The sequence below is a fragment of the Petaurus breviceps genome, unplaced genomic scaffold (assembly GCF_028583685.1).
Source record: "Petaurus breviceps papuanus isolate PSGF00001 unplaced genomic scaffold, PetGlider_PUasm1.0 220, whole genome shotgun sequence".
NCBI classification, from domain to species: domain Eukaryota; kingdom Metazoa; phylum Chordata; class Mammalia; order Diprotodontia; family Petauridae; genus Petaurus; species Petaurus breviceps.
In genome coordinates, this window is record NW_027185876.1 from 15,185,405 (window position 1) to 15,202,152 (window position 16,748).

The following is a 16,748-nucleotide window of genomic DNA, read 5'->3' on the forward strand; positions in this document are numbered from 1 at the left end:
GAAGTGATTATTTCTCTCTTGTATTCATAACTAATTATTGAATTGGAATGAAAGTTTTCCCCTTTTTCTACTTCCTCATCCAGAAATCAACCAGTGTGGGAAATCTTAGTCAGAGAGTGATTTACCCAGGCCAAGATCTAATCAAACAGTGAAAGAAGTTCCAAGTTTAGGTTAATGGGAGGATTCCTGCTCATTCCTGCTCAGACAGGTCTGGGAAAGTGTTGATTCTCCCTTTTGTCAGACAGATGTTTGTGGAAATTGTCTCCAAGTCACTTACTCCAAGACCCTCATTGAAATATTGCTCACCCTTCTATTGTCATATTCACTTTCTTATTAATTGTTAACCAATCAGAATTGATTGTCACCCTCAAGAACACCTACTCTTCCAAGGACGTTTAAACTGTGAGTCCACTGCCATACAAGGCCTTTGGTCTAAGAGATATGGCCAAATGACCATCCTTTTATTAATAAACATGCTAGCATTATTAATCAAATGATTAAATTACCCAGGAATTATGTCTTTTGGACTTTTTAAACACCACACTCACCATTTCTGGGCCAGGTTTCAATCCCTCCATGCCTCACACCTGTACTAGTAATATATTCTGATGTCTGTAAACAGGTTCAGGGCTTAACAGTAAGAGCTATATACCCCTTCAGACTTGGACACACAGCTGTTTCTCTTTTCCTTCCATCCTCAACCTCTGAAAGGTATACCTTGCCTCAAACCATTATCTGTAACTTTGATTATGTGAAGGCAGTGGGTTGATTCAATTCACTTTGGATGGTTCTATCAGGAATTCCAACACCATTTACCTGTAAAGTGAGAGGTTGGACAAATGACCTTTAAATTACTTCCCAGCTCTTTAGACTAGAATTCTATAGTAGCTCTAGTCAAATGATTCAAGGGTTTTAATAGGGAAGAGGTAGCCAACAATTCAAGTTGCCTAGGAATGAAATGGGCTGCCTTGGGAGTGGTAGTGAGCTCTCTGCCATCAGGCATGGCTAAGTCTAATCCAGATGACAGCTCAATAGTGATGTTGGAAAAGTCTCTGTCATTTTCATGAAGCCTTTCCCAGTTCTTCCAGTTGCTGGTCCCTTCCCTCCAAATTTGCCTGATATCTCTTTTTCCATTTGTATGTGATTATACATGGACATGGTGTCTTCCTGGACAGATTGTTAACACTTTAAGAACGGGGATTGTTTGTGTCTTGTATCCCCACCACCTTACAGAGTACCTGGCATATAGTGAGGGCAAGGATGCTTACTGATTGATTGATTGATTGGACTAGGTGGGTGCTGATGCTCCTTATAGCTCCTCCTCTTGCCCTCTGAGGGCATTTCAGTTTGTCAATGTCTTTGAAAATATGCCACCAGCACAATGCCCCTCTTCTGTCAATGCAGTCTAGAATCACAGAAGCCCAGATGGGAGCTACAGCACACCTGTGATGCAGAGAAAATCTGAAGTCCATGAGAACTCCTAGGTTGTTTTTGTTTTTTTCATTAGAACTGCTCTCTAAACTACACTATCACTACAGGGTGTTCCTGTATTTAAGCCTCAATAGCTGAATACATCACTAAGCCTTTTAGGACATCCTGAGTTTGTGTGTGGATTTTTTTTAATGTTTATTTTTAACTTGTGTATTTCTATCTCTTGGCCTATCTATTTTGAAATAAATTAATTAGTAAATAACAATAATAATGATAGCTAACACACACAAATATATATATACTTATATATATATATATATATATATATAGTTATAACTTCTGTTTGCCTTATTACATTGGAGAACGAAATGACAAACCACTCTAGTATCTTTGCCAAAAATCCCTCATAGACAGCATGGTCCATGGGATCACAAAGAGTGAGATATTCTAAACAATTGAACAACAACAAATATCGCACTTCAAGGTTTGCAAAACACTTTGTGAATATTATTCCATTTTATGCTCACAACAACCCTGGAAGACAGATGCTATTATTACCCCCATTTTACAGATGAGGGAATTGAGGCTGAGGTTAAGTGTGTCACACACTAAGTATCTGTGGTTGGACTTGAACTCAGATCTATCCTGACTATAAGTCAATTGCGCTATCCATTGTACCAACTATCATAGACCAAACCAGTGCCCTAAAAAGGTTTAGATGAGGCTTCTTCCTCTACAATAAGGATTGAATGCATGGGTTGAGGAAAAAAAAATCCTACAACCCACAAAACTTCATTTGATCCCATGTCTTGGAGGCCTGGCTTGATGCTGAAATCCTGTATCTTCTTTGTCCAGTAATCTCAGTTTGAAATAGCAATAATTCACATTGCTATAGGGTCTTATGGCTTACCGAACAGTATTTCACAACAAACTAGTGAGGTATAGGTAGTAATAATAATAGCTAATATTTATAGAGTAATTGCTATATACCAGGCACTATGACAAGCATTTTACAATTCTTATCTCATTTGATCCTCACAACAAGACTACAAGGCAGGTGCTATTATTATACCCATTTTGCAGATGAGAAAACTGAGTCTTAGGTTAAGTGACTTGCCTAGGGTCACACAGCTAGTAAGCATCTGAGGACAGATTTGAACTCGGGTCTTTTTGACTCCAGGTCTGATGCTCTAACGGCTACACCACTTAGCTGCATAGTACCATTAGGTAGTGGTAGTGTCATTGTCCCTATTTTTTTGATGAGGAAACTAAGGCTGAGAGGAGTTAAGGGGGCTTCATGTCGCAGAGGTACTAAGGGACGGAGATAGGAGTTGATCTGACTCCAATTCCTGTATATTTATCACTATGCCACACTGCTTCTCCAATAACTTGGAAGAGAATGAAATAAAGTGGTTTATGATTCACCTTGAGTCACCTACTGGGTTGGTTTTGAACCACCACTTTGGCTTCAGACTTGACAGAGGAAATGGGGAAGAGTGGACAAAACTCTGTTCTCATTCATATTTTTTAAAAATATAATATTAACACTCATCTCTACTACCAGAAAACTGCTTTTCAGCAGCTACCTTGCCAAGCAGCTCGAGAACAGGGACCATCTTTTCCTTCTTTTTTATCTCAGAGCTTAGAGCAGTCCCTGGCACACAGTAGATCCTTAAAAAGTGCTTGTTGACCAATGGATCCAAGAGCTGCACTCTTGCCACTATCTATGACCTCTCTATTCAGGATGGTAGAGAATATTACATTTTCTTACTTGCTTGAATATGCCCAAAGGTTTCTAGAGCTATGGATCCAGGATGGTACTGAAAGAGGAAAGATCTGGTCAGAGTTGTAACTAAAAAAGAATTATGACAAAGGGCAGAAATAGTTGGGCTAGTGGTGGTAGCCTTAGAAGAGAAGACCATGTAATGGCAGGGGCAGGGGAAGTCAGGAAAGGATTGGTAGCACCAAGGATAATCTGATACCATGTATACAAGTATGATGGGGAAAGAGAGTCCAGCCTTGCTGTCATGGGAGTTTGAGGGTCAGAGGGGGAGAGTCAGGCCTGGGAGGAGATCCTTAGGGGTAGCAGCTGGAGAAGTTATACCTAAGAATGATGTAGGCTGTTGGAGAACCATAAAGCAAGGCACAGGGACAGTGGTCACCATAAGGGAAGAATGCCCCCCACTGTGTCATAACCCTTGGACAAAGCTCAATCCACCCTGACCCCATTGTGGCTTTGGCCTTCATTGAAGGAGGATGAACAAGCTAGAAGGAAGAAGTGCATCCAGCTAGACATACCCCGTAGAGAGATTTAAATACATCGATGCCATAACTTCTCCCTCAGCTATCATTCTGATGTTTCTCTTGAGATCAAGAACAAAACCCAAAGTAGCTCCCTCACCCCCCTCCCCTTCTGTTTGGTTTCTCCCTGTCCAGCGGTATGCCGCTATCCTCTGGGCACATCAGGAGGCCACATTCCAGATGAGGACATCACTGCTTCTAGCCAGTGGTCGGAATCCACAGCTGCCAAATATGGAAGGTGAGGACAGTTACCCAAGGAGGGGAAAGTCCCTGGAGTCTCTGTTGGACGCTGCCCAGATACGGCAATGGCGGAAGGGCAGTCTGGTGGCCCTGCTCTACTGTATCTGCTTACAGGGAGCAGATGAGATGTTCAGCACTGTGGGCTGGACCCTGCTGAGGACCAAGAGGGGTGCTGCTCAGCATCTCCGGTTGGCACAGCAAATGAGTTCCCTGATAACTCCTTTGTTTGTCCACAGGAGCCCAGAGGGGAGTCAGAGCTTCTGTGATGGGAAACAGCCAGGCTGGGCAGGCAGGGCTGTTGTTTATACAGACAGGCAGGCAGACATCTGGAGATCTGAATCCTGCTCCTGGCATCTTGTAATGAAGGAGTGGTTATATGATACAAGGCTCACCCCATCCCCAACCCCCTTAAGATTTAACTTCAAGTTCTTCCTGGTAAAACTGATAGAATTCTCACTTAGGATAGTATGCGAAGTCATCTTATAGGAGGAAGGAAAAACTTAACCAACCCACAAAGAATTCTGACAAGCTCATTCCACCCTGCAAGGGTGGCAGTCAGTTTTACTCATATGCTTATTAAGTGACTGCCTTAATGGAGGAATTTCAGGAGCCCTAGGAAATGTCCAGAGGAAATCCTCTTGCACCTACTGAGTAATTCCTGAGTCCCACCATATTAGAGAATCATCTGTTTTAGGTTAAGCCAAAGGTTTTGAGCCTCTTTTGTATCATAGACCCCCTTTGGCAGTCTGGTGAAGCCTAGGAACCCCTTCTCTCAAAATAACAGTTTTCAATGGATGAAATGAAATCAAAAGGGTTATAAAGAAAACTAATTCTATTGAAATATTTAAAAATAGCAAATATCAAAATATTTTTTAAAAAAAGTTCACAGACCCTAGGTTAAGAGCCCCATTTAAGGCCTTTATCATTCTTAAAATGCAAAGCTTTCTTATACCCTAGAAGTAAAATTCTCAAATGATTTTATTACTCACAATGAATGAAAGTATGAAGGAAACTTGATAGGATAGCAAGGCTAGAATAGAAGGACATTAGACCTTGGTAGAAGGGGAAAGGGAATGATTAGGGGTAGGAAGGGAGAGGCTTAGGGTAAAAGTTGGCAGATTTTGCTGAGAGCTGGCCCTGATTGGAGAAAATAAAATAAAATAAACATTTTTAGTATTTCCCTAGGGCATGTAGGCCAGTGGATCTTTGCCAGGCTGCCAAGCCCACCATACCACACCCACTGTAACTAGCACTCAACTTGGCATTGAAGCATGGCTAACCTAGCTTCCTTAAGCTCCAGTTGAGAGGACCATAGCTGAAACGACCCACTAGGGGGTGGAGGTGGGCCAGGGATGGAAGGGTGGCCATAACGGAAGAGATCTTATTTCCTTCTGGGTCTTTAAATTAGGGTGGGAAACAAGAGTTGCATGTGATCTGTGTCCCCGGCTCCCTGGTTTGGGCTGTGTCTGGCTTGTGGGGTGCCCTGGGGGAAGGGAATAAACCATGTGCGGATATGTGGTGGCGGTCAGACAGGCTCCTCCTGTGGGTTCCATGCTGGTATCCCAGACCATGCTCTGCCCCAGGGACTGGGTAGCTTTCCATTGTGGCTGATATAAGCAGCCATGTGGTTTGACAGTTGCCCACCCCCCTCCCATTCGATACTTCTTCCCATTGCCCTAGGTTGGACTCTGAAGAAGGGGATGGAGCCTGGTGCCCAGAGATACCAGTGGAACCGGATGATCTGAAGGAGTTTCTGCAAATTGATCTACGCAATTTACATTTTATTACCCTTGTGGGGACCCAGGGGCGGCACGCGGGGGGCCATGGCAATGAGTTCGCTCCTATGTACAAGATCAATTACAGCAGAGATGGTACCCGCTGGATCTCTTGGAGGAACAGGCACGGAAAACAGGTATGGAGAATGGTGCCCCAGCCAGGGATGGAAGTCCTACCCTCAGTGGAGGGGAGGGAAGCACCTGCCTTCTGGTGCTTGTAAAAGGACTTCTGGGAGGGGTGGGTTAGATCGGGGGCATCTGGAGCAAGAGGCCTCCCTCCAAGCATGCTCGGTGGTTATTGTCAGCCAGATGCAATGAAAATGAACCCTCAAATTGGCCGCAACGTGCATGGCGAAGAAGTGCTAAAGGGAGGGCTGTATGTTAGAGGAATTTCCAATCCCCCTCTCCCATCCCTCTTCTGTTTCCTCAGGTGCTAGATGGAAATAGTAACCCCTATGACATTGTGCTAAAGGACCTGGAACCACCCATTGTAGCCAGATTCGTCCGCTTCATTCCAGTCACGGACCACTCCATGAATGTCTGCATGAGGGTGGAGCTCTATGGCTGCGTCTGGCTAGGTAGAGCTTGGGAAGGGGTGGCCTTAGAATGGAGAGGAGGGAGGGGATGGGATGGCTGGGGAGCCCTCTTCTGAATGGCCCTATCAAAGAGATAAGAGGTAGATTTGCACTCATTCCCCTTCTCTCCTGCAATGAAATAGGACTTTGAAAATTTGGGTAAAATAGAACAAGGGTTATATCATCAGAGGTCATTCCAAAAGGCTACCAAAGCATAGGCACCAGAATTCTAGAGACAGGCCTGGCCCTTAAAATCTTTGAAGAGCCTGCAAGAATGGGGGTAGAATCATATTTCTCATTTCTGCACCATAAAAGCAATAAAAAAGAATCAACAATTCTTACAGGACTCAAGGGAGGAGCTTATCAATCAATAATAGCATTTATATAGCGTAATAATAATGACAATAATAATGATAGCACCTACTGCATGCCAGGAATTAAGCTAAGCACTTTAAAAATGTTGCCTCTCTATCTCATTTGATCCTAATACCATTCCTAGGAGCTAGGTGCTATCATTACTATTTTACATATGAGGAAACTGAGAACAGAAGATAAGTGACTTGACCAGGGTCACACAGCTAATAAAGGTCTGAGACAGGGTTAAACAGATCTTTTTGACTTCAGACCCAGTGCTCTATCCACTGAGACACCTATAAAGTTTTGCAAAGTACTTTACATATTGTATCTCATTTGAGCCTTGCTACAACTCTGAGAGGTGGGGCGACTATTATCCCCAATTTGGGCACAACTGATATTGAGAGAAATTAAGCTACTTGCTAGTAAGTTTCTGAGGCAGGATTTGAATACAGGTCTTCCTGACTCTAAGTGCAGTACTCTATACCATCTAGCTACCTATCAATCAATAGCTAGTGTTTAGATTGTGCTTTCAGGTTTGCAAAGTGCTTTATATATGCTCTCACTTAAACATTTATTATGTGCCTACTAATTTCCTGGACCCTGGAGATACAAAGATAAAAATGAAAGGGTCCTTGCCCTCAAGAAGTTTCCATTCTCTTAGAGGAAACAATATGTATAGAGAAGGAATTTCTTTCTTTTTAATTAATTTTCTTTTTACTTTTAGTTTACAACATTCAGTTCCACAGTCCCTTGAGTTTCAAATTTTTTCCCCTTCCCTCTCCACTCCCTCCTCCCATGGTGGCATGCAATCAAATATAGGATCTACAAATATCTTCACATTAAACAATACTCAGGTTGTAAAGGATTATACCCAATGGAATGAACAATGGGAAAGAGGAAACAAAACAAAACAAGAAAAAGAAAGAGAGCAAAGAGTTTGCTTCAATCTGCATTCAGACTCTGTAGCTCCTTCTCTGGATGTGGATGTCTCTTTCCATCATGAGTCTTTTGGAGTTGTCTTATAACCTTACATTGCTGAGAGGAGCCCAGTCTATCAAAGTTAATCGTCACACATACATTGTGTCTGTAATTGTGTACAATTTTCTCCTGGTTCTGCTCTTCTCACTCAACATCAGTTTATATAAGTCTCTCCAGGTTATTATGAAGTCTGTCTGCTCCTCGTTTCTTATAGCACAATACTATTCCATTACATTCATATACCACGACTTGTTCAGCTGTTCCCCAATTGATGGGCATCCCCTTGATTTCCAATTCTTTGCCACCACAAAAAGAGCTGCTATAAATACTTTTGTGCATACGGGTCCTTTTCCCACTTCTATTATAACAAGGAATTTCAATACACAGCATGATGAAAGGTCATTTAGATTTGGAGGTTGCTTCTTAATACTCAAATGCCAGATAGTGCCCTTTACATGTTATGGAATCTTAGCAAGTTGGTCATTGTAATGATGATGATTCAAAGATGCTGAGTGAGCTAGGAAGAGGCTGTTTCTACAAAGTGAGAGCAGGAATGTATGAATAATATGTAAGCCTATCCAGGTCTAACCTAAACTATACCTCCCTCTATTCATCAAGGTTTCCCCACTCTCTTAGAGTTCACAAGGGCCTCCCTGGAACATACTTTGATATTATGTTAGCATGAGGGGATTACAAAAAAACAAAACAAAACAAAACAAAAACTGTTGACATTTCACCCCTGAATCATAGATCCTGGAACATCATAAAAGCAAATTTCTGGCTCAGATTATGGATGAAAAAGGAAATTGGCTCTGAGTACTTGACACTCATTCTGAAATGCTTTCAATGTAGGAGCTGGAGGGGAGTCTGTGTATGAGGGAAGACATGGGCATTAGGAGAGAGAAACTTTTATTTTTACTTGACTGTGGACCCTAGAAAAGTTAGCCAAACAAGGCTTTCCCCCCTTTTTCCTGCTTTAAATGTTGCTCTTTATTCATCAGGGGAAGAATGTAAGGGCATCGTAGCCCCAAATAGGCCATTTTTGCATCCCTACAACAGCTTAAAAATGATGACTCATATGAGAGAAGTTTTTTTTTTCCCAGAGATCAGTATTGACCCTTCACTCTCCACCCAGAAATATGCTGGCTCTGAATTGATTAGATGTAGCTCTATGACCGTTTTACCTAGGAATTTGATATCTCCCCTCACCCCTCCCAATCCTGTGAGCCCTCTTCTAGTAGCACTATCCCTCCTTCTGCACTCCATTGGCCAAATGTATTGGGCATTCCCTTGACCCCTCGATCAAGTTCCCTGGGATAACCTGCTTGAGTCTTAACTGATTTCTGTACAAAAATGTACAGGGAAGTAGAAAGTTTACTAGATAGAAACAGAAAATCCAAGTTCAGATACCACTTGACCTCTACCACTTATTAGCGATGTGACAATGGGCCAATTATGGGATGATAGTATTTGGAGGTGGAAGGGACCTTAGAGGACATGAGGAGTTCTATCCCCTCATTTTACAGGTTAGACAACGGAGGTCTAGTGAGGGGAGATGACTTGTCCAAGGTAATACATTTAGTAAGTGGCAAAAATGAGATCTTACCTTCTCTGAGGTTCACAAAAATAGTAATGCCTACTCTGCTTAAACTGAATAAAATAAGATGATGAATGTGGAAGGCACTTTGTGAATGGCAGAGCTTAGTATAAATGTAAGGGCTGGTACTAGCATGATCTCTTTCCTCAAGGTAGTGATACCACTTTGTTTCCCTCAACAGATGGTTTGGTGTCTTACAATGCTCCAGCTGGCCAGCAATTTGTACTCCCTGGAGGTTCCATCATTTACCTGAATGATTCTGTCTATGATGGAGCTGTTGGGTACAGGTAAATTCTAGGGGACTTTGAAAGAAAAAAAATGGGACAGGAATCAGTAGGCTGCTAATATAATTGCAAGGAGTGCGAATCCATCAATCAGCCAGTATTTATCAAGTGTTGATAATGTACCAATTCTGTTCTAAGTGCCAAGTGATGTTTTGCTTTAGGGGAGTGAAGAAATGGTAGGGGAGTGAAGAAATGTTAGGGGAATGAAGAAATCAGGTTTCAATTTGAATTCTGGCTCTGACGCTGATTTCCTATGTGACCATGAGGCCAGGGAAAGAGTCAAGATGGTGAGAAGTCAAGAAGAGTGAAAGTTTACAACTGCCAAAGCTTCCCTAAAACCTCTTTTACAGTAACCACAGAAAATGCACCACAGTGAATTCTGATCAGGAAAGCCAAGAAAAAGTCACAGGAATCATTATTTTTTTTCCAGACCAGAACAACCTAGAAAGACAGGAAGAGAAATCTATAGACACTGGAGTGGTGGCTGGCCAGGATTTTGGTGGGCTGTGGTGACAGTGGTTCTGGGAATAGCCCAACTCTCAGGGATTATAGGAAGAACTGAAAACCTGGGCAGAAAGATATCCCAAGGGAGCCCTATACTAGCTTGGAGTATAGGACTGGATGCCACTTGGCAGCTGTGTGTCCATAACCCACTCCCAGGTCACAATTTAAGGGCAGAGAGGAAGAGTTGTAGTTGTAAAGAAGCAGGCCCTACCTTTAAAAAGAGTCAGGGACGGCCAGGTAGCACAGCGAGTAAGAGCACCGGCTCCAGTGTTGGAATGACTTGGAGATTGAATCCCGGGCTCAGACACTTAGCACCCACCCAGAAACACCTGGCCATGTAACCCTGAGCAAGTTACTTAACCCCAATTGCTTAGGGGCGGCCAGGTGGCTCAGTGAGTAAGAGCACCGGCTCCAGTGTCGGGATGACCTGGATCAAATCTGGGCTCAGATACTCAGCACCAGAGTATATCCAGAAATAACCAGTTATCCATAAATAACTGGCTGTGTAACCTTGAGCAAGTTACTTAACCCCGATTGCTTTAAAAAAAAAAAAAAAAGAAAAGACCATAGCTCAGATCAGCAAAGCAGTGAACAGACCTCTCTATGGATCACACCATTTTGGAAGCATCAAAAAACTTACAGACCTCCAGACTAAGCTGTGAAAGCAAAAGAACATTAAAAAACAGAAGCTCAGGTCAGTCATTACCCTTCCCATGCCGTCAATGTGAGCAGAGTTCAACTCTAACATAAAATCCAAAGTCGTGAAGTAGACTTGGAAAAATGAGCAAACACCAACAAATAACATGACCATAAAAATCTATTATGATGACAAGGAAGCTCAACACACAAACTCAGAAGAAGACGAAGACATGAAAACATTTACAAGCAAAGTCTCAAAGAAGAAAATGCATATTGGACACAAGCCCAATAAGAATTCCCAGAAGAGCTAAAGAAAGAGGTAAAAAGAGCAAAAAATGATTTAAAAAATCAAATAAAAGCAATAGAGGAAAAATTGGACAAAGAAATAAGAGCTATGCAAGAAAATTAGAAAAAGAGAATTAACAACATCGTAAAAGAGGCACAAAATACTGGAAATAACTTCTTAAAATCAAAATTGGTACAACAGATACAAGAAAATATCTCCTTAAAAATTAGAATTATCAAGTGGAAGCTAATGACTCCACAAGACATCAAGAAACAATAAAACAAAGTCAGAAGATTGAAAAAATAGAAGAAAATGTGAAATATCTCAGGAAAAACAACTGACCTGGAAAAATAGATCAAGGAAAAATTATTTAAGGATTAGTGGGCTACCTGGAAGCCATGAACCTATGTCACCTTGATCAAGTCATTTAGATCTCTCTGAGCCTCTTCTAAATGCATTTTTCTTCAAACACTTAAAGATCAAGATCATGATCTCCTGAATCTCAGTTTTTGTAGACTCAACATCCTCATTTCCTTCAATCAGTCTCAATGACTCTCCATCATCCTATGAATACTCTTCAACTTATCAATGTGACTCTCAAAATTAAGCACAAAGAATATGGTGGGACTATTACTTTCCTAATTGTTATATTTAAGATTAGATCAGCTTTTGGGGCATACACACAAGTTAGTTCACTCGTATTGAGTTTGTAGTCCATTAAAACTCCTGTTGCTATTATTGTTGTTTTTAGACAAGCTGCTATTTAACCAAACCTCTCCCATCCTGTACTTGCAAAACTGATTTTTTTTCAACCCAAGTGGAAGACTACATTTATCCATACTGATTTTCATCCTGTTAGATTCAGCCTTGTGATCCTGCCTACAGGCCAAATTCAGCTACTGCCTGTTTTAGCCTATTTCTGTATGGCCTCATAAACTAATAAGGATTTTTACATTTTAAAATAAAATCTTATTGTATTTTTAAAAAGTAAAAACCATTCTTGGTTCATGACAAATTCAAAAACAGGTTAGATTTGGCCCTTAGCCTGTAGCTTGCTGACCCCTGCAGCCTGTTAAAATTTTTTTTGGGGGGACAACTAGGTGGCACAGTGAATAGAGCACCCACCTTGGAGTAAGGAGGATCTGAGTTCAATTGGCTGGTGATAATGTTAGACTCACCATTTTTCTACTCATGCCTTCCTAGCCCTCTCCAAAGCCTACCCCCAGACCCTTTCTCACTTTGCTCAACTGCCAGTACCCACCTGCAGCCATGGAACCATCTTGTTCTATGAACCAGCCAATGAACCAGTGAGTACTTAATGAGAATGGACTTTAAAAGTCAGATAGTTGAGGGGTTCTTACCCTTTTTGGAGTCATGGATTCCATCAGCATTATGGTGAAGTCTCTGGACTTCTCAGAGTAATGTTTTTAAATGCATAAGACAAAACACATAGGACTTCAAAGAAATCAATTATATTGAAATAAGTTAATTTATTATATATAAATTATGTTTGTGTATAATAGTATGCATAATTATATTTTATTGTATACAATAAATTATTATATTCCATTATACTACATATATAAATTTTATTGCATATAATAGTATATATAATCACTTAGATATACTATTATATTACATATATAAATTATTTATTATATATAATAGTATATATGCATTTATTCTATTTACACTATTTTATTACATATGAAATTATTGTATGTAATATAATAGTATATTTGTATTTATTAGATAAACAACATATTAATATATAAATTATTTATTGTATATAATAGTATATATACGCATTTATTATATATGCACTATTGTATTACATATAAAATTATTTATTGTATATAATATAGATGTATTTATTATATAAAATGTTGTATTACATATATAATTATATAATATATGATTATGTTATATGTGATAATATATTGTACATAATATAAAAGTATATATAGCTATATAGACTGTTAAATATATATTACATGTATCACATTAATATATACTATATTACATATATAATTTACTATATATAATTTAAGATATGTTTTAAAAAACCAAGACTGTGGATCCCATATAAAGAGCCTCTGATCTAGTCCAACCCCCTCCTTTCACAGATGAGGAGACTGAATTGAGGGATGTCAACACTCTATTGAAGACACAGGCCTGCGTTTAGAGACTGGGAGGGTTTGGGGTGGAAGGATGGAACCTGAATGTGTGTGTGTGTGTGTGTGTGTGTGTGTGTGTGTGTGTGTGTGTGTGGAGGTGGGGCAGAACAATATTAGGAATAACAACAACTCCTTCTGGGACAGGTGTGAGCAGCAACCCACGTAGTTGTCATCCTGGCATGAGGCCTTGTTGAACCAACTCATCCGGAGCTCTATCTTTCAACCCCATGGGTCATTCTTCTTTACTAAGTTTGCTGGTCTTTCCCTAGCATCGTTTTCTTTAACCTTATTCAGGAGCATTCGCCCTAGCCTCAGGGAGAATCAGGCAGCTGGTTTAGAGACTTGTAAATTGTTGATTTTGATTTGATTCTGACTTAAGTGAAAAATTTCTCTCTCTTTTAAAAAAATAATTTTTTCACAAATTTTCCTTGGCAATTTATATTTAGAATCTGAAACTGAAGTGTATTTGTTGTGAATAACTTACACAGGAAAGAATGGAGGTGATTCAGAAGGGAAGCAAAGGCTCTGGTCTTTGTGGATAAGGCCAGTGCAAATTTTGCAGGTTGGAGACCATGTTTTATAGGACTTAGTCCTGCTTTATATTTTAGCTTCTCTGTAAAGGTATTATAAAAGATATTATGAAGCAATGTGTGTGGGATACTGACATACCTTGTGTGGGATAGACGTGTGGTTGCTCACAAATTTAATGATTCACACTTTTCATTTGTGATGTCTGTGCTATTCCTTCTGTGACTATGAAGTGTGGAAACTGAAGAGAGGAGAGAAACTTGAAAATAATAGTTCATCCTTCTCTTCTTCTGCTACTTTAATTGTTATCATCTTTAAATAGGGAAGGTGCTACCTAGTCCCTCCTAACCATCCCTTTGCATAATAAATGTGCATAGATCAGTGTTCTTAGACTATACTTTTTTGGAATGAATTCTCTTGATGTTTTGGTTGAATTTAAAATACTAATTAGTAATGAATTTTCAGCAAATTCAAGCAACTGAAAACTCAGAAGTAGGCAGAAATCTCTCAGACGAGAGCCGTTATAAAGCCATGTACTTTATCCCACAGAAGGGTATAGGACCACTCTTCCAGAAACCTGTCGCCTTAGAATTGCACAGGCTTCTGTGCAATGATTTAATGATACATTTTTTCAGTCGTTTAATGAGCATTTACTAAACACCTATTGTCTATTAGGCATGGCGTGTACTGGGTAAAAGAGATACAAAAGATTTCCCTTTTAGTTATTTTTGAACATTCAGCTGTGTGTGTGTGTGTATGTGTGTGTGTGTGTGTGTGTGTGTGTGTGTGTGTGGTATGGTTGGAGGACGCAACAACAGCATCACCAAAAGCATCCTGAGGTCACTTAAAATGGGGGTGAACAGCCTTACACATTGGAGTATGACCCTGAGTCATTGAAAAGACCAAGTAATGTTTCATGTATTCTGTTGAAAAGACACTAAGTCTACAACACATCTGAAAACAATTTCCACCCAAAAAGGCTAATGTCTCCAAAATCCAATGCCCCTGGAGAACTTTCAGGAAGCAAGCTCAGCTGGTACAGTTCAAATGGGCAGCTTTAGACCAAACCTGGCTTACAATTTTATCACCATTGGTACCCTCACTTCTGATATTTGGACACTATATAGGGTTAAGGAGAGCGTCAGGGGGCCAGAACAGCACGTACCTTGAAGCCCAATCTACACATACATCTGTGAACACGCCCCCCACCCTATGCTGCAGTGATAGTACAAGATGAGGATGCCCAAGACCAATGGTGTGGGTACCACTGGCAGCCTTACTGATGCATCTCCTCTAGGCCCTCCTTAACTCATTCCATAGTCTGCTACTACTAAATCTGTAACAGTAGTAGGCCATAGTTCTAGAGATGGGAAAAGAGCTAAGGGGCCATCTACTCCTCCACTTCACCAATGAAGAAACCAAAGACAAGGGAGAGGAGTATTTAAAGTGACTTTCCCAAGGTCACACAGGTAGAGAACTTTGGAGACAGTGTTTGGACCTCCTATATCCACTCTATCCTCAATCACGGACAGTTTCTGTACCTCCCAAAGCATTCACATCAGTCCCCTTCCTACCCATCAATACCATGAATTTGTCACTTCTCAGAATAGCAGAAGGAATTTTCCTCTCATTCTGTTTGAGCAATAACTACTCACTTCTCTGTGCGCTAACCTTACAAGTCCTTCAACCTATTCAGAGTTAAACATTTTAAAGAAATGTTCTGCTTTGTTTAACTGGAAAATCCGATTATCTGGAATGCCTCTTTATCCAACCAAATAAATGACTCATTAATGTAAAATGAATTCTTTTTTTGACATTTTCTGGAGAAATTCACAACTCTCCATTCTTGAGATTATTGGAAAAACTTTGGTGAGTTACAAAATTTATGTGGGGAATGATTCAATGAATGTAGTATTAACTCCAGGCTCTCCTCTCCTTTTCCCCACCTCTCTTGGGCTGGCCAGCATGACAGAAGGTCTGGGGCAACTGACAGATGGGGTATCTGGCTTGGACGACTTTACCCAGACCCATGAGTACCACGTTTGGCCTGGCTATGATTACGTGGGCTGGAGGAATGAAAGTGCCACCAATGGTTACATTGAGATCATGTTTGAATTTGACCGGATTAGGAATTTCACCACCATGAAGGTCAGTGGTCATCAGACTTTGGGGAAGCTTTTCTAAGAGGGCTGAAAAATGGCTCTGGTCCTTGATGGGATGGGGAAGGAATGGGATAGAGTCCTCTCTGCTGATTGAGATAATTCTTGGTCAATATAAATAGTCCTTTCTAAACTGAATGAGGAGGAGGAGGCAGAAAGAGAAGAGCTAAAACCATCCATGGCTTGGGTGGCAAATGAAGCAGGAATCTTTGCCACAAAGGGCCCTCTGGGATAACTGGGATTGACTGTGTTGAGATAGGAGGTTTTCAGGTAGAAAACATGTTGGATCTGGAGTAAGAAGATGGATTCATATCCTTCCTTTTTAACTTACTGCTGGTGCTGTGAGCACCATAAGGTCATAGGATAAACTATTTAGAGCTGAAGGGGACTTAGTAGTCATTTAGTCTGATCCTCATTTTCCATATGAAGAAACTGAGGCCCACAGATGCTAAGTGACTTGCCAAAGGTCACATAGGTAAACACAGCCAGGATCTGCATCTTCATTCTTTAGCTCAAAAATTCACTGTAACACAACCTCTAATTACCTTCATCTTTCCAAATCCATTCCTCCAAAACTGCATTTTTCACCCATCTGCTCCAATTTTTGATAAAAAGATGGCCCTTCTTGACAAGACTGACCCCATGTGCTTGATTCCATCGCTTGCCCCGTTCCTCAGGGAGCTTTCCCCTATCTTTTATATTCTCGTATATTCCCCTCCTCTTTCCTGTCTCTCTCTGACTCTCTGTCTCTGTCTCTCTTCCCCAGTCTCTCTCTCTCTCTCTGTCTCTCTCTCTGTCTCTCTCTCTGTCTCTATCTCTGTCTCTATCTCTCTCTCTCTCTCTGTCTCTCTCTGTGTCTCTCTCTCTCTCTGTCTCTCTCTGTCTCTCTCTCTGTCTCTCTCTCTGTCTCTCTCTCT

The 16,748-nt window shown here is 40.8% G+C and overlaps 1 protein-coding gene across 6 annotated transcripts in view; it reads left to right on the forward strand.

Annotated features, from left to right (window-relative positions):
• Positions 1–16,748, forward strand: part of DDR2 (discoidin domain receptor tyrosine kinase 2) — a 264,822-nt gene that overhangs the window by 208,814 nt on the left and 39,260 nt on the right. For all 6 annotated transcript variants that reach the window (XM_069094663.1, XM_069094664.1, XM_069094668.1 and 3 more), the window contains 5 exons: positions 3,868–3,970; positions 5,653–5,884; positions 6,178–6,325; positions 9,436–9,541; positions 15,637–15,820. In XM_069094663.1, coding sequence (XP_068950764.1) covers positions 3,868–3,970; positions 5,653–5,884; positions 6,178–6,325; positions 9,436–9,541; positions 15,637–15,820 — 773 coding nt within the window. The remainder of the gene's footprint in view (positions 1–3,867; positions 3,971–5,652; positions 5,885–6,177; positions 6,326–9,435; positions 9,542–15,636; positions 15,821–16,748) is intronic.